The sequence below is a fragment of the Salmo salar genome, chromosome 12, assembly GCF_965601325.2.
Source record: "Salmo salar chromosome 12, fSalSal1, whole genome shotgun sequence".
NCBI lineage: Eukaryota > Metazoa > Chordata > Actinopteri > Salmoniformes > Salmonidae > Salmo > Salmo salar.
Genome location: NC_138302.1, coordinates 44,780,658 through 44,806,230, shown reverse-complemented (window position 1 = coordinate 44,806,230; position 25,573 = coordinate 44,780,658). Strand labels below are relative to the sequence as shown.

General features: G+C 42.7%; 1 protein-coding gene across 2 annotated transcripts in view; it reads right to left on the bottom strand.

The window, feature by feature from the left end:
- Positions 1-17,790: 17,790 nt before the first annotated feature.
- Positions 17,791-25,573, bottom strand: part of pmepa1 (prostate transmembrane protein, androgen induced 1) — a 93,156-nt gene continuing 85,373 nt past the window's right edge. For both annotated transcript variants that reach the window (XM_014131694.3, XM_082958994.1), the window contains exon 4: positions 17,791-25,252. In XM_014131694.3, coding sequence (XP_013987169.1) covers positions 24,662-25,252 — 591 coding nt within the window. In that variant the 3' untranslated portion in view covers positions 17,791-24,661. The remainder of the gene's footprint in view (positions 25,253-25,573) is intronic.

The following is a 25,573-nucleotide window of genomic DNA, read 5'->3' as shown; positions in this document are numbered from 1 at the left end:
TATAATTTATAAATCCAAAAATGGATGTAGCAACTACAGATTGCCCCTTTAAGTCTATCAAAAGTGTGCAGGTTTGAGCATCTGTCCATTAGGCCTATGGATTTCTTTTTTTTTTTATCAGCATGAATTAGGTTGAGCAATAAAAGCCCCATTTTTATTCCATAGGCTTGGATCTGCACTATACAGCTGTTGCAAGAGCGCTGTAACGTCTGCGTCCAACTCATACTCCCAAACACCCTGGAACGCAGCCCACTTTCCAGCTCACTCTCCAGATTCCAATCACCGAATTCTAATCGCCTGGGGCCCGATTCACAAAACCTTCTTAATAAGAAGAAATTTCTTCTTAACTGCCATTTTTTCCTTAAAAGAAAGTTAAGCAAAGTTGCTATTCCTCAATAAAGTTATTGGAAATGTTCTTAAGGTTTTTTAAAGTTTTTTCCTAAGAAAGAAGTTAAGAAGAAATGGGATTCTTGAAAATAATGCTTTAGGATTTCTTCTTGGAAATTTACTAAACTTTAGGACAGCTAAACCCTTGTCTTGAGACGAATGAATACTTTTGTAAACATGAACGTTTTCTTACGCCACAGGCACAGTTGGTTACCGGATATTTAAATACATCAAGAAAACAAATAAAACGTGCATTATCTAGCTAGCTAGTAATGACCAATATATTACAATATTCTAGAAGTGTTAAATAGCTAGCGTTATCTCGTCAATTTGCAAAGAAGAACTTGGCTAATTTAGCTAACATTAACGTCGTTAGCTATGTTGTTGGCTATAAGGTCAGGACGCGTTGGCTAGCTACGGTAGCTACCCAACTTACCGGTTGCTCAGTCCCTCTACCACCATCTCTCCTATCATGTACGACACCTTCAACTCCAGCTGGTCCACATTAATGGTCTCTCAGCTCCCTTCTTCTTAGCAGCCGACTTGATGTCGGACCACTTATTTTTTACGGCGTCACTGTCCTTTGCCATACCCGCGATGGCAGAGACAGACTCGGCCACTCTCGCCCATCCTCTGCTTTTGGTGTCTGCGGTGACACCGCAGTTATCAAGTCTCCCCAACAGCAACCCTTTCCTGGCTGCTATTTCCTCCACCATCACTTCAAGCTCTTGTTTGCTGAAGTTTTTAATTGCGCTTTCCTTGGTTATCCATTTTTGATTTTGATGTACAGTAGCTAACGTTAGTCTGGCTATAATATGTGAAAAATACAGTTTTTTGTGTGTATAAAGGGTTCGCGAGCCAACTAAAACATTTTAATTATCGAGACATAAAGCAAAAAAATTAATGTAATAAAATGTAAATATCAACACTTTATTATAGTGGGCCAAATCCTATCATCCCTGTCACATAGGCTTATTTATTAGTTTCAAGCGCGTAACTAATGTCAATTCCACATAAGAAGATATTTACGAAGTTCCTAAGAAAACTACGAATTCCTAAGAACATTTTCAGGAATTGCATTTACGAACTAACTATCTTATGAACTTTTTTTTTTGTCTTAAGCAGCTTCTTAAGTTTTTTCGTAAGTAATGTTATGTGAATCCGGCCCCAGTTCTCACACCTGCATGTCATCATCCCGTCATTTAGTTCAGTTCCTTGCACCCCATCGCTGTGAGGTATTGTTTGTTTTTAGACACTTATTCGGAGCGCTGGTTTTTCCCGTCCTTCTTGGATGATAGTTTTTGCCTGCCTCACTCACGACGCCTTTTGCCTACTCCCTGCCTGTACTGTTGCCATTTTTGGACCTACCGTGTATGACCTTCTGCCTGCCCCTGGACTCAGCTACCTGCCTCCTCCTATGGTCCCTTTCATTAAACACCTGATGCGCCCTGCACTTGAAACCAGCTCTCTGTCTCCTTCGTGTTCAATACAAGCACATTTTTCACTGGCTGTCCACTGGTTTCAAAAACAATGATTGATAGGCAGCTTAAACTTCTTGAATTCAACCATTATTGGGTTCAAATACACATTTACATTTGTGAACAGCCATTCACAACAACCACAATCCGTACGGCGCAAATAGCTAAATGAGAGAGCAGCAGTGTGATTCACATCAATATAGATATCAATAATAAGTGATATCCGTATCGCCGTAGACTACACCACTACTGTCACTTTCTGGCCCTTGTAAGAGGTCATTTTCCATAGTAGAGTGGTCAGGGCGTGACAGGTGGTTGTTTTGGGTGGTTTTGGGTTTTCTGTTTATATGTGGGCTTTTTCTAGATTTCTATTTCTATGTTTTGTTTTCTATGTTTTGGCCGGGTATGGTTTCCAATCCGAGGCAGGTGTCTATCGTTGTCTCTGATTGGAAGCCATACATAGGCAGCCTGTTTTTCCTTTGGGTTTTGTGGGTAGTTGTTTTCCGTTTTGTCAGAGTGTACCTTACGGAACTGTTGTCAGTCCTTTCATTGTTTTGGTTCAAGTGTCTTCATTAAAAGTTTAAATATGAGCACTATACACGCTATGCCTTGGTCTACTCATTTCGACGCATGTGACAGAACTACCCAACACCAACGGACCAAGCAGCGTGCATTCTCCAGGAGGATGAGCAGGACCAAGCAGTATGGCTCAGAGGAGTGGACCTGGGAGGAGATCCTAGATGGGGCAGGAGCGTGGACAAGGCCGGGAGAATATCGCCGCCCGCCAGAGGAGATAGAGGCAGCGAGGGCGAAACGGCGATACTGGGAGGAATGGCTAGGCAAGCAACTGGAGGCCGAGAGGCAGTGGCAAAAAAAATGTTTTGGGGGCACATGGGTAGATTGGCTAAGGCGAGGTTAAGACCTGAGCCAACTCCCCGTGCTTACCGTGGGGAGCGAGTAACTGTAGAAGCACCGTGTGATGCGGTGGTGCGCACAGTGTCGCCCATGCGCACTCACAGCCTGGTGCACTCGGTGCAAGCTCCTTACCGCTGCCATGCTAGAGTTAGCATTCAGCCTGGAAGGAGTGCGCCGGCTCAGCGTTCCTGGTCTCCGGTGCGTCTCCTCGGCCCAGGTTATCCTGCGTCAGCTCTATGCACGGTAACCCCAGTTCGCCAGCTCAACCCAGTGCGGCCTATTCCAGCTCCCCACCCTTGCCGGGCTATGGTCAACATCGAGCCAGGACGGGTTGTGCCAGCCCTCCAGTGCGCCTCCAAGGCCCAGTACGTCCTGTGCCTGCTCCTCGCACTCTTCCTCCAGTGACGCTCCTCAGCTTGGAGACTCCAGCGACGCTCCTCAGCCCGGAGCCTCCAGCGACGCTCCTCAGCCCGGAGCCTCCAGCGACGCTCCTCAGCCCGGAGCCTCCAGCGACGGCCTGCAGCCCGGAGCCTCCAGCGGCGGCCTGCAGCCCGGAGCCTCCAGCGGCGGCCTGCAGCCCGGAGCCTCCAGCGGCGGCCTGCAGCCCGGAGCCTCCAGCGGCGGCCTGCAGCCCGGAGCCTCCAGCGGCGGCCTGCAGCCCGGAGCCTTCAGCGGCGGCCTGCAGCCCGGAGTTGTCAGCGGCGGTCGGCAGTTCAGAGCCTCCGGTGCTGATCCACGGTCTGGTTCCTCCGGCGACATAGAAGCGGGGGGATCAGTGGGCCGTGTGGGTGCTACGCCCCGAACCAGAGCCGCCACCATGAGTAGATGCCCACCCGGACCCTCCCCTATAGGTTCAGGGTTGCGGCCGGGAGTCCGCACCTTTGGGGGGGGGGGTACACGCCCTGACCTGAGAGAGTCGTTTTTCTCTGTTTGGTTAGGTCAGGGTGTGACATGGGGTGGGCATTCTATCTGTTGTATGTCTGTTGTTTTTGTATTTCTTTGTTTTGGGCCGAGTATGGTTCCTAATCAGAGGCAGCTGTTAATCGTTGTCTCTAATTAGGAATCATACTTAGGCAGCCTGTTCCCCACCTGTGTTTGTGGGTTATTGTTATTTCTGTGTGAACGGCACAGTGCGTTACGTTTCTTGCTGCGTACCTGTTTATTGTTTTGGTTTTGGTTTTCCTTCAATAAAGATGTGGAATTACCGGCACGCTGCGCCTTGGCTCCTACATGACAGGGAATTTGAAGATTCAGAACGTGACAACTATTTCTAATGTATCCATGATCTTTGTAATCTCCTTGAGGGTGATAGTTTGTAGAATGATTTCCTTTACGATCCATTGAGGTACTTAAAACCGTAATATAATCTCCCACCATAATAATAGATTATTTTGTTGCTTGTGAGCTCAAAAGATTATTATATATACTGCTCAAAAAAATAAAGGGAACACTAAAATAACACATCCTAGATCTGAATGAATGAAATAATCTTATTAAATACTTTTTTCTTTACATAGTTGAATGTGCTGACAACAAAATCACACAAAAATAATCAATGTAAATCCAATTTATCAACCCATGGAGGTCTGGATTTGGAGTCACACTCAAAATTAAAGTGGAAAACCACACTACAGGCTGATCCAACTTTGATGTAATGTCCTTAAAACAAGTCAAAATGAGGCTCAGTAGTGTGTGTGGCCTCCACGTGCCTGTATGACCTCCCTACAACACCTGGGCATGCTCCTGATGAGGTGGCGGATGGTCTCCTGAGGAATCTCCTCCCAGACCTGGACTAAAGCATCCGCCAACTCCTGGACAGTCTGTGGTGCAACGTGGCGTTGGTGGATGGAGCGAGACATGATGTCCCAGATGTGCTCAATTGGATTCAGGTCTGGGGAACGGGTGGGCCAGTCCATAGCATCAGTGCCTTCCTCTTGCAGGAACTGCTGACACACTCCAGCCACATGAGGTCTAGCATTGTCTTGCATTAAGAGGAACCCAGGGCCAACCGCACCAGCATATGGTCTCACAAGGGGTCTGAGGATCTCATCTCGGTACCTAATGGCAGTCAGGCTACCTCTGGCGAGCACATGGAGCACTGTGAGGCCCCCCAAAGAAATGCCACCCCACACCATGACTGACCCACCGCCAAACCGGTCATGCTGGAGGATGTTGCAGGCAGCAGAACGTTCTCCACGGCGTCTCCAGACTCTGTCACGTCTGTCACATGTGCTCAGTGTGAACCTGCTTTCATCTGTGAAGAGCACAGGGCGCCAGTGGCGAATTTGCCAATTTTGGTGTTCTCTGGAAAATGCCAAACGTCCAGCACAGTGTTGGGCTGTAAGCACAACCCCCACCTGTGGACGTCGGGCCCTCATACCACCCTCATGGAGTCTGTTTCTGACCGTTTGAGCAGACACATGCACATTTGTGGCCTGCTGGAGGTCATTTTGCAGGGCTCTGGCAGTGCTCCTCCTGCTCCTCCTTGCACAAACGCGGAGGTAGCGGTCCTGCTGCTGGGTTGTTGCCCTCCTACGGCCTCCTCCACGTCTCCTGATGTACTGGCCTGTCTCGGGTAGCGCCTCCATGCTCTGGACACTACTCTGACAGACACAGCAAACCTTCTTGCCACAGCTCGCATTGATGTGCCATCCTGGATGAGCTGCACTACCTGAGCCACTTGTGTGGGTTGTAGACTCCGTCTCATGCTACCACTAGAGTGAAAGCACCGCCAGCATTCAAAAGTGACCAAAACATCAGCCAGTAAGCATAGGAACTGAGAAGTGGTCTGTGGTCACCAACTGCAGAACCACTCCTTTATTGGGGGTGTCTTGCTAATTGCCTATAATTTCCACCTGCTGTCTATTCCATTTGCTCAAGAGCATGTGAAATTTATTGTCAATCAGTGTTGCTTCCTAAGTGGACAGCTTGATTTCACAGAAGTGTGATTGACTTGGAGTTACATTGTGTTGTTTAAGTGTTCCATTTATTTTTTTGAGCAGTGTATATTTCTTAATTCCATTTACTTTTAGATTTGAGTGTATTGTTGTAAATCATTTTAGATAAAACTGCACTAATTTCGATAGAGATGCAACAGAAGGACTACAAATTGTCAGACAGGCCAATTCCTGCTTGGAATCTTCTCAGGTTTTTGCCTGCCATATGAGTTCTGTTATACTCACAGACACCATTCAAACAGTTTTTGAAACTTTAGCGTGTTTTCTATCAAAATCTACTAATTATATGCATATTGTAGTTTCTGGGCAAGAGTAATAACCAGATTAAATCGGGTACGTTTTTTTCACCCGGCTGTGAAAATACTGCCCCCATCCACAACAGGTTAAGAGTATCATTGACCAATGCTTAGAAGACTGCTGGTGTGTTCGATAATCCGAATGGTATGACTAAGTACTCATAGTGGCCACTAGGGGTGTTAAAGGCAGTTTTTCATTCATCTCCCTCCCTGATTCTCACCAGATTGTAAGCGTTGTGGAGGTCCAGTTTGGTGAAGAATTGGGCCCCCTGGGCCAGCTCCAAGGCGGTGGATATCAGGGGTAGGAAGTAACGATTCTTAATCGTGATCCTGTTCAGCAAAGAAGAAACGTGCACCAGCTGGGGATGTTGAGGAGTGAATGAAACCTGCCTCCAGCGACTCCTGGATGTAATTGTCCATGACTGCATGTTCAGGGATCGAGAGGGAGTAAAGACAGCCCCGGGGAGAGCTGGAGCTGGGTATGAGTTCTATGGTGCAGTTGTATGGACGATGAGGAGGGAGAGTGGCTGCTTGCCTTTTACTGAAATCCTCCCGTAGTTCGAAGTATTCGGGAGGGAGAGAAGAGAAGTCTTGGTCTTCAATGAATGCAGGGGCACGTGGCGAGGCTCTAGATGTCCCAGTGGAGGGTTGCGGGTAGTGACAGATGATGACTGGTAGTAACTGCACAGCTTGGCAGGATCTCCCCTTGTCCAGGCGAAGACTCATCGCAGCTCAGCAGTGAAGGCTAATATGAAGCTGCAGGATGGTGGCTGCTATTCCTACACCGCCATTTCCCACGCCAGGACCTTGCCCGAGAGTAGAGATATGATGTTGGCGATCATGGCCCGATCGGTGTGGAACGAGGAAGACTGTAGCTCGAACACCAGAAAGCACTTGGTGAGGAACGCCTTGCATCTTCCCGGGTGTTCGCCATACCGCTCATGGGCTGTGATCTTGGGTTCCCGGTGCAGGTTCCCTGGAAGAACTATGGCGATGCCTGTAGCACTGGGTGATGAGACTTGGGCATTGGCTCCTCCTGGGTTGGGGTTGGACTGTGGTTGGAGGGAGTCGGTAAGTGCCCGGATGGTCTCTGATATCTGGAAGAGTTGTTCTTGCTGTCGCTCCAGCAGTGCTCCTTGGTGGATTACAACATTCTTGATCTGGATGATCTCTGCTGGGTCCATGTTGTTGGCAGAAGCTTGCTGTGACGTGGTGAGGTTGGACCCAGATGCAGAGAAGAGACCAGATGAGGAATCAGTGGTTAAGGATAAACATAATACTTTACTGAGAAACGGTATACCTTCTTTCTTTTCAAAACAATGGCGCGTGCTGTCTCTGACCAACTCTCTCGCTATTTCTCTCAGAACAATCTTCATGACCCTAACCAGTCAGGCTTCAAGACGGGTCACTCAACCAAGACTGCTCTACTCTGTTTTACGGAGGCTCTCCACATGGCCAAAGCTGACTTTCTCACCTCTGTTCTCATCGTCCTTGATCTATCTGCTGCATTTGACACCATGAACAATCAGATCCTTCTCTCCACCCTCTCGGGGCTGGGCATCTCAGACACTGCACACTCTTGGATTACATCCTACCTGGCAGGCCACTCCTACCAGGTGACATGGAGAAGATCTGTGTCTGCACCACATACTCTCTATTGGTGTCCACCAAGTCTCGGTTCTATGTACTCTCCTATTCTCTTCATACACCAAGTCACTCGGCTCTGTCATATCGGGTGACACTCAACAACTTGGGCGAAACGCATCTCTGCGTGCCTGGTAGATAACTCCGCACCTCAAACTTAACATTAATAAGACGGAGTTCCTCTTCCTCCTGGGGAAGGCCTGCCTGCTCCAAGACCTCTTCATCACGATTGACAACTCCATGGTGTCCCCCTCCCAGAGTGCTAAGAACCTTGGCGTGATCCAGGAAATAGGACAGACACCATTCAAACCTTACTCCTCTTTTTTTGCTATTTATGAATGTGTTATTCAATGCCTTTCTATGGGCCAAAGTAGTAAAGGACCAATTCAATATTTTATCAAATTATTTTATATACAGTGAGGGAAAAAAGTATTTGATCCCCTGCTGATTTTGTACGTTTGCCCACTGACAAAGAAATTATCAGTCTATAATTTTAATGGTAGGTTTATTTGAACAGTGAGAGACAGAATAACAACAACAAAATCCAGAAAAACGCATGCCAAAAATGTTAGAAATTGTTTTTCATTTTAATGAGGGAAATAAGTATTTGACCACCTTTCAATCAGAAAGATTTCTGGCTCCCAGGTGTCTTTTATACAGGTAACGAGCTGAGATTAGGAGCACACTCTTAAAGGGAGTGCTCCTAATCTCAGTTTGTTACCTGTATAAAAGACACCTGTCCACAGAAGCAATCAATCAATCAGATTCCAAACTCTCCACCATGGCCAAGACCAAAGAGCTCTCCAAGGATGTCAGGGACAAGATTGTAGACCTACACAAGGCTGGAATGGGCTACAAGACCATCGCCAAGCAGCTTGGTGAGAAGGTGACAACAGTTGATGTGATTATTCGCAAATGGAAGAAAGACAAAAGAACTGTCAATCACCCTCGGCCTGGGGCTCCATGCAAGATCTCACCTCGTGGAGTTGCAATGATCATGAGAACGGTGAGGAATCAGCCCAGAACTACACGGGAGGATCTTGTCAATGATCTCAAGGCAGCTGGGACCATAGTCACCAAGAAAACAATTGGTAACACACTACACCGTGAAGGACTGAAATCCTGCAGCGCCCACAAGGTCCCCCTGCTCAAGAAAGCACATATACATGCCCGTCTGAAGTTTGCCAATGAACATCTGAATGATTCAGAGGACAACTGGGTGAAAGTGTTGTGGTCAGATGAGACCAAGATGGAGCTCTTTGGCATCAACTCAATTCGCTGTGTTTGGAGGAGGAGGAATGCTGCCTATGACCCCAAGAACACCATCCCCACCGTCAAACATGGAGGTGGAAACATTATGCTTTGGGGGTGTTTTTCTGCTAAGGGGACAGGACAACTTCACCGCATCAAAGGGACGATGTACGGGGCCGTGTACCGTCAAATCTTGGGTGAGAACCTCCTTCTCTCAGCCAGGGCATTGAAAATGGGTCGTGGATGGGTATTCCAGCATGACAATGACCCAAAACACACGGCCAAGGCAACAAAGGAGGGGCTCAAGAAGAAGCACATTAAGGTCCTGGAGTGGCCTAGCCAGTCTCCAGACCTTAATCCCATAGAAAATCTGTGGAGGGAGCTGAAGGTTTGAGTTGCCAATCGTCAGCCTCGAAACCTTAATGACTTGGAGAAGATCTGCAAAAAGGAGTGGGACAAAATCCCTCCTGAGATGTGTGCAAACCTGGTGGGCAACTACAAGAAACGTCTGACCTCTGTGATTGCCAACAAGGGTTTTGACACCAAGTACTAAGTCATGTTTTGCAGAGGGGTCAAATACTTATTTCCCTCATTAAAATGCAAATCAATTTATAACATTTTTGACATGCGTTTTTCTGGATTTTTTTGTTGTTATTCTGTCTCTCACAGTTGAAATAAACCTACCATTAAAATTATAGACTGATAATTTCTTTGTCAGTGGGCAAGCGTACAAAATCAGCAGTGGATCAAATACTTTTTTCCCTCACTGTATATTTTTTATACCCAAAATCAAATAGCTAAATGATCCATGGTATGACCATCTTAAAACAATTCCATATGAGCCACAACAGCTTAGACTTGTGATTAGTGATGAAAATATAATTGTCCCTCAGGTATAAGGTCAACCCCGTAATGTGAACTGAACACAATTTTTTATATGGTAAAACTATTCTGTAGAAACAGGAGAGCTGGTTTTACTCTTTTGGACATTTTCTGGTGTTTTGTTGTGGAAAACTGAGCGAGTTGAGCATAACACATCAATGCTGTTACCCATGCATAGATAGGCTAGAAATGTTTAGCAAGTTAAAAAAAATGTATTAAGCTTTCCTTCAATTGCCCCTCCTTGTTGCATACATGGGGAATTATGGTTGATTTAAGATGAAACAGTCAACCCTGTTATGGTCAACCTTGTAACTTTAATTGTCACCTTTATAAGCGTCCCACTGGTCACAGACGTCAGTTCAACGTCTATTTTTATTTACATTTGATTGAGTTGTCAACTAGTGTGTATTCAAAGTGAAATCTACAAAAAAATGTCACCATGTCATTGGATTTAAGTTAAAAGTTGATTGAAAAGAAATACGAAATTCCCTTACATTGATGACTTTTTGCAAATCCAATCAGTTTTCTACGTTGTTTCAACATCATCACATTTAATTTTTTGGTTGAAATGATGTGGAAAAAAACGCTGATTCAACCAGTTTTTGCACAGTGGGATTTTGCTTAATTGAATCTTTTATCAGGTACCAAGGTAAGACCCAAGTGCAGACTGTGTGAAATAACAATGTTTATTGTAACAACAGGGGCGGGCAAACAACGGGTCAAGGCAGGCAGGGGTCGATAATCCAGAGTAGTGGGGCCAAGGTACAGGACGGTAGGCAGGGTCAGGTCAGGCAGGGGTCGGTAATCCAGAGTAGGGGCAAAGGCACAGGACGGCAGGCAGGCTCAGAGTCAGGACAGGCAAGGGTCAAAACAGGAGCACGAGAAAAAGAGAGACTTTGAAAAGCAGGCACTGAGACAAAACACTGGTTGACTTGAACAACAAGACGAACTGGCACAGACAGACAGAAAACACAGGCATAAATACACAGGGGATAATGAGGACGATGGGCGACACCTGAAGGGGGTGGAGACAATCACAAAGACAGGTGAAACAGATCAGGGCGTGACACCTCTTGAGATGAGAAAACATGTTTGTTATGCTCTTTATGACAGAAGGATACAATTACGTGAAAAAAATAGTTATTATAGAAAAAATTACACTACTCAAAAGGCACTCTATTCGTGGAATAACGGGAAATTAGTCTAGACAGCCTACCTAAAACTTGTAGTAATCGTGGACAAATTGCCGACCGGCACACAGAGCATATGGCCAGGGGCCCTGACCTCCACAGGGCCCCAATTCATTTCGTTAGTCACTTTCACTCATATAAACATGGCATAGTCATGTCAAAATGTGTAGAATTGCAGGAATGAAGGGAATGAATTGTAAGGGTTACTTAACTTTACAATGTATGATTGATTGGAATGATTTGTCTGGATGCTACAATGCTTATTGACTGATTTAAAGTAACAGTGCAAACTTTATTTTATGGACGAAATGAAAATAGGACATCCTTTTGTGTCAATCTTCTCAAAATGATACACAGTTGAAGTCGGAAGTTTACATACACCTTAGCCAAATACATTTTCACAATTCCTGACATTTAACTCTGGTAAAAATTCCCTGTTTTAGGTCAGTTAGGATCACCACTTTATTTTAAGAATGTGAAATGGCAGAATAATAGTAGAAAATGATTTATTTCAGCTTTTATTTATTTTATCACATTCCTACTGGGTCAGAAGTTCACATGCTACCAAATACTAATTGTGTGTATTTCCTTTAAATTGTTTAACTTGGGTCAAACGTTTCGGCTAGCCTTCCACAAGCTTCTCACAATAAGTTGTGTGAATTTTGGCCCATTCCTCCTGACAAAGCTGATGTAACTGAGTCAGGTTTGTAGGTCTCCTTGCTCGCATACGCTTTTTCAGTTCAGCCCACACATTTTCTATAGGATGGAGGTCAGGGCTTTGTGATGGCCACTCCAATACCTTGACTTTGTTGTCCTTAAGCCTTTTTGCCACAACTTTGGAAGTATGCTTGGGGTCATTATCCATTTGGAAGACCCATTTGCGACCAAGCTTTAACTTCCTGACTGATGTCTTGAGATGTTGCTTCAATATATCCACATCATTTTCCTCCCTCATGATGCCTTCTATTTTGTGAACTGCACCAGTCTCGCCTGCCGCAAAGCAACCCCACAACATGATGCTGCCACCCCGTGCTTCATGGTTGGGATGGTGTTCTTCGGCTTGCAAGCCTCCCCCTTTTTCCTCCAAACATAACAATGGTCATTATGGCCAAACAGTTCTATTTTTATTTCATCAGACCAGAGGACATTTTTCCAAAAAGTATGATCTTTGTCCCCATGTGCAGTTGCAAACCGTTGTCTGGCTTTTTTATGGAGGTTTTGGAGCAGTGGCTTCTTCCTTGCTGAGCGGCCTTTCAGGTTATGTCAATATAGGACTCGTTTTACTGTGGATATAGATACTTTTGTACCTGTTTCCTCCAGCATCTTCACAAGGTCCTTTGCTGTTGTTCTGGGATTGATATGCACTTTTCGCACCAAAGCACGTTCATCTCTAGGAGACAGAACGCGTCTCCTTCCTGAGTGGTATGACGGCTGCGTGGTCCCATGGTGTTTATACATGTGTACTATTGTTTGTACAGATGAACGTGGGACCTTCAGGCATTTGGAAATTGCTCCCAAGGATGAACCAGACTTGTGGAGGTCTACAATTGTTTTTCTGAGGTCTTGGCTGGTTTCTCTTGATTTCCCCATGATGTCAAGTGAAGAGGCACTGAGTTTGAAGGTAGGCCTTGAAATACATCCACAGGTACACCTCCAATTAACTCAAATGATGTCAATTAGTCTATCAGAAGCTTCTAAAGCATGACATCATTTTCTGGAAGTTTCCAAGCTGTTTAAAGGCACAGTCAACTTAGTGTATGTAAACTTCTGACCCATTGGAATTGCGATACAGTGAATTATAAGTGAAATAATCTGTCTGTAAAAAATTGTTGGAAAAATTACTTGTGTCATACACAAAGTAGATGTCCTAACCAACTTAACAAACTATAGTTTTGGCAAGAAATTTGTGGAGTGGTTGAAAAACAAGTTTTAATGACTCCAACCTAAGTGTATGTAAATGTCTGACTTCAACTGTAAGAACATTTAGCACCTCTAAAAAAACACGCTTATCAATTGACCTTATTGGACAGAAAGGAGCACACCTCCCCACATGTACGCCATGCAGCCAACATTCAACATATTTTCATAAATATGAATGCTGGCTGTATGGTGTGTTATCTAACATGAAAAGCAAAGGGGCACACCTCCCCACACTCATGAGAAACAGCATACAATGCTTGCATGAAACTGAAAATGTTTCATGAGATAAGAAATGTATTCAACAATCAAGTAAACATTTTATATAAACAATTAGCATCTAACCTTCCATAGTGTGTCTTTAAATCAGAACTTTGAATAAGAAAATACTTAATTAAGGCCTAATACATTGCTAATAACACAGAATAAAGACCTTATTAGCTACTTATATACAGATGTACAAACTAGTAATTAGTAGCTAATATGTGTAGTTTAAAATACAAATGTACCTAATAAGTCCCAGCAGATTCATGCAGGGTAGTAACGACATGATTTGGCACTATGTTCATTGTTGTTTACCTCGCTAACGTTAGCTGGCTGGCTCATTAGCTAATGTTATGTGATGTGTGTGATCTTACAAGTTTACCTAGCTAGGTTCATTGTTTACCTAGCTAGCTAGCTAACTAGCTACATGTCTTAAGCTAATGTGTACTGTTAGCCAGCTAGCTAGGTCTCCCTAGCTGACGTTATTATTCGTATCCCAGAGCCGTTTGATTTGCTAGTTAGAGTCTAATGTTAGCTTGAGCCTAATGTTGGTTAGCTCCCAGCAGATTCATGCAGGATAGTAACAACATGATTTGGCACTATGTTCATTGCTGTTTAACTAGCTAACATTAGCTGGCTGGCTCGCTAGCTAACATTTCGTGATGTGTGTGATCTTACACGTTGTTTACCTAGCTAGGTTCATTGTTTATCTAGCTAGCTACATGTCTTAAGCTAAAGTGTACAACACCCGATGAATATGGGCGGTGTCGGTAAATGTTGGCAAAAAAACGTAATGAAATTGTTGCCAGCAGAGGCTGTTTTTATGTTATCCAGAGGTAAACAAATCATTGGCCAGAGTGTCAAGTGTGCGCTCTGAATGCTCCGAGAGCGAAACGAGATGGGTGGGGCTAAAGCTTAAGAGGGTGTGAATGAAGCTGAATGGATGTAGACAAATTAGAGCTCTTCACTTGATACGAAAACATTCAAAGGCCATTTTCTCAAGTGTGAGTTTACAAGTTTATCAACTTTTAAAGCAGAATTACTTTTCCATTGTTCCTCAAAAATGCCGTGTGTGATATACCATTTTGCACCGGTGCGTCAATTTAAGTAACATATTAGAATGATTTGACTGGATGCTACAATCGTTATTGACAGATTTAAAGCAACAGTGAAAAGTTTATTTTTTGAAGGGAATGAAAATAGTACATCCTTTTGTGACAATATCATATAAATTATAGAAGTAAATTTAGCAACTCTATTGTGTACAATTGCCTTCTTGATTACAGGTATAAACTATTTAACACACAGCCCTATCATTCACTATCACCCAATATGTAAATATACTTTATAATATAACCTAAATGACCTTTGGGTGTAATCCAGTGCAATATTCAGCCTACATTTTATTCATAGGAGAAGTTTATTACTTTGCAACCCTGTCAACACAATGTTTTTTATGCAAAGTGAGCAATTAAATTATGTAAGAGCCTGCGGGATCCTAAATAATATTTGCTCAGGGGAGATAGCGTGGCGATAGCATTAGCCTGCGCACAGCTGAATTGCTCAATGCTAAAAACATACAATGTACGCACCAAAGTTGAGAGCTTATCTAAAAGGTTTGAATGGTTTGTATTGTAACTGATATGGCTTTTCGTTTGAATCATTCTTTAGCAGAGGTTTTGCAAGACACATTTGAGTTTATAACTCTTCGGTACCCTTTAACTACCGCATAAGATATGGCTGAACTACGGAACATGACGACAGGTTGCCATAAAAGGAAAACCAGGGTTGTATTAATTAGGCACCAAACTGAAATGGATGGAAAATGGACTGAAAAAGGGAGGGAACCTGGTTTTCCATTATAAAACATTTTCCTTTGCATGTCCTAATCTATATGATCAAAGTCTCATATTCTCTTCTCTTTTCTAGTCCCAATGTATTTCACGTTTTGAAAGCATTTGTTAAAAGAAAAGAGAGACCTGCAAACTGATCTTGCCAATATAATTTTGTTTATTAAGCTTTGAAGGAGCACATTTTGGGACTTTTAAATGCACGTTTTAAAGGCAATGTACCACGGAGACCATCATTCACGGTAAACGCTGCATAATATGGCTCAATTGGAATTAGTTTTAAATGGCACATTGTCTAAATCAGAGATCGGATTGAAATCCCGGTCCATGTTTTGAGGCTACAGTGTTTGTTTACAGTTACATTGTTAATAAACAACGGAGTAAAACAATCTTATATTTGGGGTTCTGATGGGGTATGAAAGTTTAACTAAACTCATGAGGCATTTATGTTATATTCGTCAAGAATCAATCGGTATACACAGAGAGGTGCAAAAGTATTTGGACAGACACATTTTTGTTGTTTTGGCTCTGTACTATAGCACTTTAGATTTGAAATGATACAATTACTATGACGTTAAAGTGCAGCTTTAATTGGAGGGTATTTTCATCCTTATCGGTTCAACCGTTTAGTAATTACAGCACCTTTTGTACATAGTCCCCCATTTTAGGGAACCAAAAGTTTACACTTATATGTGTATTAAAGTAGCCAAAAGTGTAGTATTTGGGTCCATGTTCTTAACATGCAATGACTATACCAAGCTTGTGACTCTACAAAATTGTTGGATGCATTTGCAGCTTGTTTTGGTTGTGTTTCAGATTATGTTGTGCCCAATTGAAATTAAATCGTAGATAATGTAGTGTCATTTGACAGTCACTTTTATTGCAAATAAGAATATAATATATTTCTGAACATTTCTACATTAGTATGGATGCTACCATGATTACGGATTATCCTGAATGAATCTTGAAAAAGGATGAGGGAAAAAGTTAGAGGCACAAAGATCATACCGCCAACACATGCTAACCTTTCATCATTACCAATATCAGGGGAGGTATGTTTGGGGGAGGAATGCCATTTATATCTCTGTAACTGTACAATTAATGTAGAAATCACAGATTTTACCTTTAAAATAGTTTAACATTATTTATTTGAACCTTATTTTCACAGACTGAAATGTGAAGTATTATTTGGATTCAGAGTTCTATTCTAATCAAGGACTTGCTTCAAAAACAAGTTAATACCATGGCATTTGTTGGTACCAAAACATAATTATTTTTGCCCATGTCATACAACATTACAAGAATACACCATCACCAGACAAAAAGGGAGAGCTGCTTCTAACAGACTATATTGTCGGAGGAAATGAATGCTAAATGTTGACCTATTTGATACTGTGATGTTTAATCATAAACTCAATTCCCTCGATTCCTCTATCAAGAACCGTTACATAAGTCTTGAGTGAGAGAACTGACTTGTAGGAAACAGTGTTCACTCTGTTCCACCCTTTGTATCATTCATTAAACAGGATAATGTGGGATTCCTTAAAGCCACAATCCTGAGTTTGTGTTTCACCTTAACAGCAGCCCCACCATTTTGTTTGGTATTAAGCTGAGGGATGGGTCTGGGAAACTCATATGCACAGAGCTATGCATGCAATGATTGACAGTCATTGAGATCAAAATGGGTTTTAAACATATTTTGAAGCTATTCATTTGACAACAAAAACATACAAATTTGAGTTATACAACTTTAGATTTAGGGTTACAATAGGGTGATAATCTTCTAAGACAAATTCCTTATAAAGTGAAATAATAAGTTATATTATTTAAGAATCAATGGTATATTGTCAATTGAAATGACCATTAACAACTGGAAATCTTGTGTATTGTGAATTTGAATATGCTGTAGGGCAGGGGTATTCAACTCTTACCTTACGAGGTCCGGAGCCTGCTGGTTTTATGTTCTACCTGATAATTAATTGCACACACCTGGTGTCCCAGGTCTAAATCAGTCCCTGATTAGAGGGGAACAATGAAAAAAAGCAGTGGAACTGGCTGCAATGTCCAGAGTTGAGTTTGAGGGCTATAGGGGGTCAGTTGGGGGTCAGTTGGGGGAATTCAAAACTTAACCTGTACTGCAGCTTAGTAAAATAAATCATATGCTTCTGTGTAACTGTAACTGCAAGTTTGTCACATTAAAAGATATAGTTCAGTGCAATTACATATTTATATATTTGTTTGGTTGGCTAGGGAGTAGGGGCTAGGGGTCGATTTGGAATATAGCATTAGTATATAGCTAGTACTCAGTTTCGTATACTGTGTGTGGTCTAGTAATAAGAATAAATTATAAAAGCCTACCTCCTGCTGGATACTGAGTGTCACTGCCTACAACTGGTATACACTAGCATGGGGGGAAAGCTGCAGCGGAGCTTTGCTCCAACAGTTGTGTACAACTGCCATCTTGTGGTAGTAACCAATATCACTGTCAAATAAGCAAGACTGATTAAACTGGTAAAGTATCAGTAACTGACCATATACAATGTTAGGACTTTACTTATATTGTACATCCTCAGAGCAGTGAAACCTGTGATTGTCAGTTATACACTTACAACATGCATCATAAGAAATTGTGTAGTTTCTAGTTTTATTTGTCATATGTACAGGATACACGTGGTATACATCATCCAACTAAATGCTAACTTGCAGGTTCTTGTCTAATTCTCGACAATGCAACAATGAGAAATAATAAACTAAATACGTTGTGTTTTAATGTCTATGTTTTATTCTTCAGGGTGAGTGAGTAAAAAGACAAAAAGCAGACAGTTTTTATAAAATCTTTTTACTTGTTTAATTGGGGGCTAATTGAAATGTATCAGATTCATAGCATGTTCTGTTATAGACATGGTCTCCTGTTCTTATCAAATAGAGATACAAACCCAGTAACACTTTAAGGATCCAATATAAATTTAAATAAACAATGTTGATACACATAAGCAATTATTGTCGACAACAGTAGGCATCTATATATTTACTGCAATACATCTCGGCATAGAACATGTTATAGAATAGAACTGATTTTATATAGACAGTACAACATTACCTCTTCATCAGTACACAAAGCGTCATAACAAAATAAGCACCAGGATAGTCGGTTTTTCTGTACAGTTAATAAATTGCTTAAGAGTTTGATAAATATGCTTATACTACAACCATATATTTTTTTTTATCATCGCTCATTTATTTATTTCAAAAAAGAAAAGACTCAAAGCAATGCTAATTTGAAGGGCAAAACAAGCAAAGCAACAGAACAGTAAAAAAAAACTGTCAAAACAAAGGAAAATAACAAAGTTCAAGTCATTTTGACTCTTGAGTCTTGACAGTCTAAAAGAGTCTGGTTAGGATGATTCCTTCTTTGGAAATGCTTTTTTCCCCCACACTGAAACCCTCAACAGTAACTTATTGAAAGAAATATCGGAATCTAAAGCAGACGATGATTACAATGCAGCAAAGTACGAACCCTTGTTTCATAATGCAGTAGTGGGACATGTACTGCATAATAGGACAGGTTCTGTTTGCTATGTTCTATATTCATAGACCTGGGCCTTTAGAAACCTCTCCATCCCATGCTTCACCCATTTGGTTTACTTTAGTGCTTCAAGGTTGATATTTACTCTTATCGGTATGCATGCAGCAAAGTTGGAAATTATCATCATATGATAGAACATGGGAGTCAATTCTCTATTGTATTTTTTTGGTATTGTAAATAACAAGGGCGATTTGTTTCATGTGAAAAAGGCAACAGAATCCAGAGGAAGAAAATTGCGCTATAACACATTACAAAAAAAGTCTCAACCACAAAATCCTCAAAGGCACACATCTAGAAACTGAGCATGTAGTGGTGAAGGGAATCTATAGTGATTTGGGTATATAGACCAATAGGTAATATGGCAGAATTTAACCCATCCAGGTCCACTCTACGGTGTCCATATTAGGATGGCTTTAATCTCAGCTGTCCTAATATGTTCTCCGTAAGGTTCACACTGGTCAAGGATGCTGAAGTTGGGAGGGTGGACGAAGGTAAAGAAGGTTCTTGCCCAGGGTGATGCCTTTGAGCCTGTCCCCATCTGGTTGCTCCTTGTACTCGTCTTCAAAATGGTTCCGCCAAAAGCTAGAGGCATATATTCCACATTAAGTACTATAGGGCATGTTGAAGATGACTAAAGGGTTCTCTAATAGTGAATAGGAGCAAAGGCATCGTTCTGGCACTTGGTCACCTAAAAGTACTTCCCATCAACTCTACCAGTTTAAATAAAGTGCAGAAACCTGTGGTACTGGCTGCATTGAAACAAAGTGATGCCCGACCTGGTTTGGGCTATTGTCTCCAAAGCCTGATTCACTATGGTTGACAATATCGTTAGTGAAGACACCTGGTGGTCAAACCATGGAATAAATGTTCTGTTATTCATACAGCAAAATCCTTATATGCGTGTACAATGAATTGGAGCAAAAATATATTTGTTTAAAGAAAAAAAAAGAAGAAAAAAAACCCATTACATTTCTCTAAGTTAAACAATTACTACATTATCAAAAGGCAAATAGTAGGTATATTGCAACACTCTCCGCGACACCTCTGTCAACATTATCATCCATATGTCTGTCATTTTGTGAGTCAGTCTAGGGCAAGTCTAGGCAGACTGACAGCACAGACGGAGCCTAATCTGTCATCACAGGTAGGCACACATAAACACTGAACATTTCCAAGGGGACCAACACCCAGCCAATGGCAGCACGAGGAAGGTCTATGTGGGTCTCCATCATTGGACACAGGCATCTCTCTGGAACAGTAGGAGCTCATTTCAGATGGGGACAGGGGGTGATGTAAGGTACCAACCCTAAGGGAACACCATTTGGAATATTCAGTATTATTTGTTTTGTCTGAGTGGTTCTGTTTGCTTTCATCTGAGCACCCAGTCTAGACGGTAAGAGGTCATTAGATGGGTAAGGTAGTGTACAAAAACAAAGCAACCAAATATGTTAGGGGAGAATGAGAATTATTGGAGCTTGCAATGCCTTCAATTTATGTACGAAGTGCATTGTATTAACAGAAATGTTGAAATGTTTAAAGTTTGGAGGAAAATGTAGCTCTTCACTTCATGCAAATTGACAGGATACCCACATTATGTAGTTGTCATTAGCATGTCTGTCGTCATTATACATGACATTTAATTTCAAGTACTGATTTGCTTTATTGTAATGAACAGTCATAAAATGTTACGACAGGCATAACGCCATGAAAGTGTTATGTCAAGGTTAAACAGCGACATGGTTTAGTACGGTATGCCAATAGTGGTTGCTTTTTTTTTGGTTCGTAATGTGCCACTTCCCCACCCTGCCTGCATTGCAATCAGTCAGCACTGGTTTCCCTGAAGCAAAGACTGAAATCGAACCAGGAAACCTGCGAAGCTCCCCTCTGAGGTCATCAAACTGCATCATGAGTCACTAGGGGTCAGAGGTCAAATGGCCACGCCACTTAGATCAATCCTTTGGCTGCTCGCTTATGAAGGGTCATTCATTTTTATTTTAATTCAGGTATTTGTCCTAAAATGAAATGTAAACAAAATAAATAAATAAATAAATAAAGTGGGGCCAACTGGAAGAAAGCGCAAGGGGCGAGCAGACATCCTTGTCAGGTGTCTTACACATATAGACATACACTACATGACCAAAAGTATGTGGGCAACTGCTTTTTGAACATCTCATTCCAAAATCATGGCATTAATATGGAGTTGGTCCCCCTTTTGCTGCATTAACAGCCTCCACTCTTCTGGGAAGGCTTTCCACTAAATGTTGGAACATGGCTGCGGGGTCTTGCTTCCATTCAGCCACAAGAGCATTAGTGAGGTCGGGCACTGATTTTGGACAATTAGGCCTGGCTCACAGTCAGAGTTAAAATTCATCCCAAAGGTTGAGGTGAGGGCTCTGTGCAGGCCAGTCAAGTTCTTCCACGCCGATCTTGACAAACCATTTTTGCATGGAGGCATTGTCATGCTGGAACATGAAATTGCTTTCCCCAAACTGTTGCCACAAAGTTGGAAGCACAGAATTGTCTAGAATGTAATTGCATGCTGTAGCGTTATGATTTCCCTTCACTGGAACTAAGGGGCCTAGCCCGACTATGAAAAACAGCCCCAGACCATTATTCCTCCTCCATCAAACTTTACAGTTGGCACTATGCATTAGGGCAGGTAGCGTTGTCCTGGCATCCGCCAAACCCAGATTCACCAAATGGTGAAGCGTGATTCATCATGCCAGAGAATGTGTTTCCACTGCTCCAGAGTACAATGGAGTCCAACACTTGGCATTGAGCATGGTGATCTAAGGCTTGTGTGCGGCTGCTTGGCCATGGAAACCCATTTAATGAAGCTCCCAAAGAACAGTTATTGTGCTGACGTTGCTTCCAGAGGCAGTTTGGAACTCGGTAGTGAGTGCTGCAAATGAGGACAGACACTTTTTTACTAACGATATGCCAATATACCTACGATATATTGACCAAGCAGGTGAGTGTTGGCGTGCTGCATCTGATGGTCTGGCCTCCACAATCACCTGACCTTAACCCAGTTGAGATGGTTTGGGATGAGTTGGACCGCAGAGTGAAGAAAAAACAGTCAACAAGTGCTCAGCATATGTGGGAACTCCTTCAAGACTGTTGGAAAAGCATTCCAGGTGAGGCTGGTTGAGAGAATGCCAAGAGTGTGGAAAGCTGTCATCAAGACAAAGGGTGGCTTCTTTGAAGAATCTAAAATACACTTTTTTGGTTACTACATGATTCCATGTGTTTTGACTATTATTCTACAATGTAGAAAATAGTAAACGTAAAGAAAAACCCTTGACTGATTAGATGTGTCCAAACTTTTTACTGGTACTGTATTTGTGAGCTCCAAATGTATTGGGACAGTGACACATTTTTGTTTTGTTTTAGCTCTGTACTCCAGCACTTACTCGGTATGGATGAAATTATCCTCAAATTAAAGATGACAATCTGCACTTTAACCTCATAGTCATTATTTAAATTCAAATCCAAATTGCTAGAGTACAGAGCCAAAATGTCACTGTATCAATTTTTGGAGCTCACTGTGTGTGCACGCGTATGTATGTATGTATGTATGTATGTATGTATGTATGTATGTATGTATGTATGTATGTATGCATGTATTATTTGTATTTTATTATTGTCACATACACATCACTCTTCTTTGCTGTGATACCATCTTAAGTTGGGCCCCTTGCAGTTTGAGTCTCACCTCAGAGGGAGCAGTTGCATAATATCAATATTGAAGTGAGACCAATGCTGACTGAGAGAGATTGCATCTCTCTCCTTCTTCATTAAAGTGCTAAGAGATGCCTGTTGGAGAAAAGCCCAGACGGTAGGAGGATGTGTGCAGCGTACAGTTGCCTGTTAAATGCTCAGTCATGCTCTCTATTGACAAAGCACTCTCGTGCTCTCACTCTCACCTGGCCGCTTCAAAGGCCTGACATTCAGATACAAAGCTTAGAGGAAAGTGGTGAAGGTCACCACTCCAACTTCAGTTTCCTGATTAATATTTTTCTGTTCCAAACCTACACATGGTGGAGGCTTGCATTAAAAACTAAAAATCTATGAGTTGAAATTCAATATGGGCACTAACCATGAAAATATCTGAAGGTAGGTGAGACTACGTGCTTCACGTGTTGCTTGTTGAGGTAGTTTGTCAAAATAAATGATTTGACAAATACATCTTGAGGTTAATGGAGTTGTGTTGATTTTGTCTTTCTAAAGGCCTAGAAAGGTGAAAGAGAGTTAAGCATATGGAATAGGGCCTACGAGCAGAATCCTGAATTAAAATCTGCAACTTTAACTCTAACGTTTGCCTAAAATCAATAGGAGATCAATTTGAAAGTCACGCACAAAATGTTTTAAGTCAGATTTTGACCCTACAGTACTGCTGTTTTGTGTAGTAGGCTACTGTACGCTGCAGTCCTATGAAATGGTGGTCAGATGCAGTTTCCCCTAGGTACAGATCTAGGATCAGCTTCTCTTCCCCAATCCTTACCTTAACCATTAGTAGGGAAAAAGCAAAACTGACCCAAGATCAGCGTCTAGGAGCAACTTCACCCTACTTCTGGTCAGACATCTGGGGGCTCTGCAGATAATAAACTTGAACTGGAGTTCAAAGTTGGGGGTTCAAAGGTTGAGGGCTCTGTCACTCATGATCACACATGCACGTAAAACGCCAGGTCTCTTTTTCCTCGTTCCATTTCGTTATATAAAAAAATAGTGCAATTATTTTCAACAATTATATAAATAACTCTAAAATCGTGCTTTGTAACTTTTTTTTCAGTTTCTATATACGTGTATATATGTTTACACACATACATTGATACATATACATACAGATGTATATGTATAGATAGCACAATGTTAAACACATTTGAGTTGGCACCCCAACAGATGACCGTTTTCACTTTTATTTCTAGAGCAAACAAAAAATAAAAAAAACAAAAATGTATTTTTCTCTTTAGAATCCATGTTTACAAAAATACCCCTGCTCACACTCTTCTCTCTTATGATACATATTGCAGACTTCTTTTCTTTTTCTCCAGATAAACAGTCTTGAATCTTGTGCAAACATCTCTTTAAAAAAGATCAAGAAAAAAATGAAGAGCATTTGCACACGGGAACTCCTGAACTTGTCTGTCCAAAGACCCAAAGACAGTACTAAAATCGACTGGACAAGACTCAAAGTACAGTACTAAACTCAGACGGGTCCAGATAGTACAGCAAGATAGCCATAAAGCACTACAGTGGGCAAAGTACTGTACTCAATTGACCTCAAAGGACTCTCTATTCCAGTGCTCATGATGATACACAGACCCAGTCAGCTGTCAATCATGTGTTTCCATGGATGCCAACACTGACCACCACATCGCTAAGCTTACTCACCGTCTGATGTGGATTGATGAGCGACGGGGGTGTCGGAACTGTGGCTAACTGGGTCATGAGCTTGGCTAACTAGGGCTAACATATGAGCTTCAATCTGGCAACCCGTGAGAGCCTGAATCTGGCAACCTGATACAAGATTGCTATCAATGCACTGTACAAGCCTGTACACGGACAGTACACAAAGCTAGACGGGGTTAGGTGGCGGCTCACTAAAAGAGCCATCTGCATCTAAAAAAAGGAAGACCTGGTCATTCTAAAAGACTCTCGGAGCAACTAAGGATAAACTACAAGGAGATAAGTGACTAGAAATGATGCAAAAGGGATACAAAAACAAAATAAACCTAAATACAAAATAAAATAAAAAAATGTAACTCTTTTTTTGTTTTCGCATTTGTCAGTATAGAAAAAAAGCTGTAAGCACGGAGACAACAAAGAACAAGTAAATATTTATACAAAGTAAGTCAGGGGCGACGGTTGTCAGTTAAGACGGTGACCGGGGGGCTAAAGTTCAGAGTGGAGGCATTTCTTTTTTTTGCGTCTGCCTCCCCCTGCCACCCCATGTCGACCTCCCCTCCCCAACCCTGCCTGACACCAACAGTTCAGCTGAAGTGCGCAGAGAAAGAAATAAACAGCCGACACCAACACCGCCGTCACACTTGCCGAGGCTTCTGCTTCTCCTTTTTGTTGCATGCGTTCCTGCTCTCCAAGCTGCCCAGGTGGGCCTGCTGGAGTATCCCGTGGAGCAGCGACGGACCCGGGCTTCCTAACCCGCCTCCGCCCCCCATGCCCCCACTGCCACTGGAAGTCTGGTGGTGGTGCCTGGGCAGGGAAGAGGGGTGGTAGTAGTGCCCTATAACCTCACTATAAGTCGGCGGCGCCCCTTCCACTCGGCTGGAGTAGGCCTGTGCGGATGTGGCTACCGTGGTAGCACTGATACCTGCATTGAGGCTGGGTGGCGGGCACAGGGAGGTATCGAGGAGGTGGCTGTCGTAGACAGTGCGGTTGGGGGGCGCGCGGACAGACTCCCTGTTAAGCTCCAGCTGCTGCTCGGGGTCGCGAAGCTGCAGGGTGCAGGGGCCCTGGTAGGGCGGGGGCTCCTCGCCGTCCGACAGCGATATGGTGGGCGGCAGGTCAATGATGGCATGGGGCAGGTAGGGGTAGGTGGGCTGGAAGCGAGCCAGACGCTCCCTCTGCAGGTAGGAGGGGCCGCGGTCCGGGGGCCGGGGAGTGTACACCTGCTGCTGTAAGGGAGGAGTAGAGGGAAAGTTAGCACAAACACACATATTTGGTCATTCATATTTGGTATTTAATTTGATGAAATTGACAACTTGTATTTGGATGCAACGCACTTAAAATAATTCAGGATAACACAAAAAAAGTTGAACAACTTATTTCCATTGTGGTCCTCTTGTTCAGAACACTCTTTTTATCCACAGTGACAAAAAGTGTGTGAAGGTATATTGAGTGAGGGTATGTTGACAGGGGGCCGAGCAACCATACAAAACAATACAGCACCATCTTTGTCATCTCTTTGCTATGAACATCCATAAACACTCATAGCC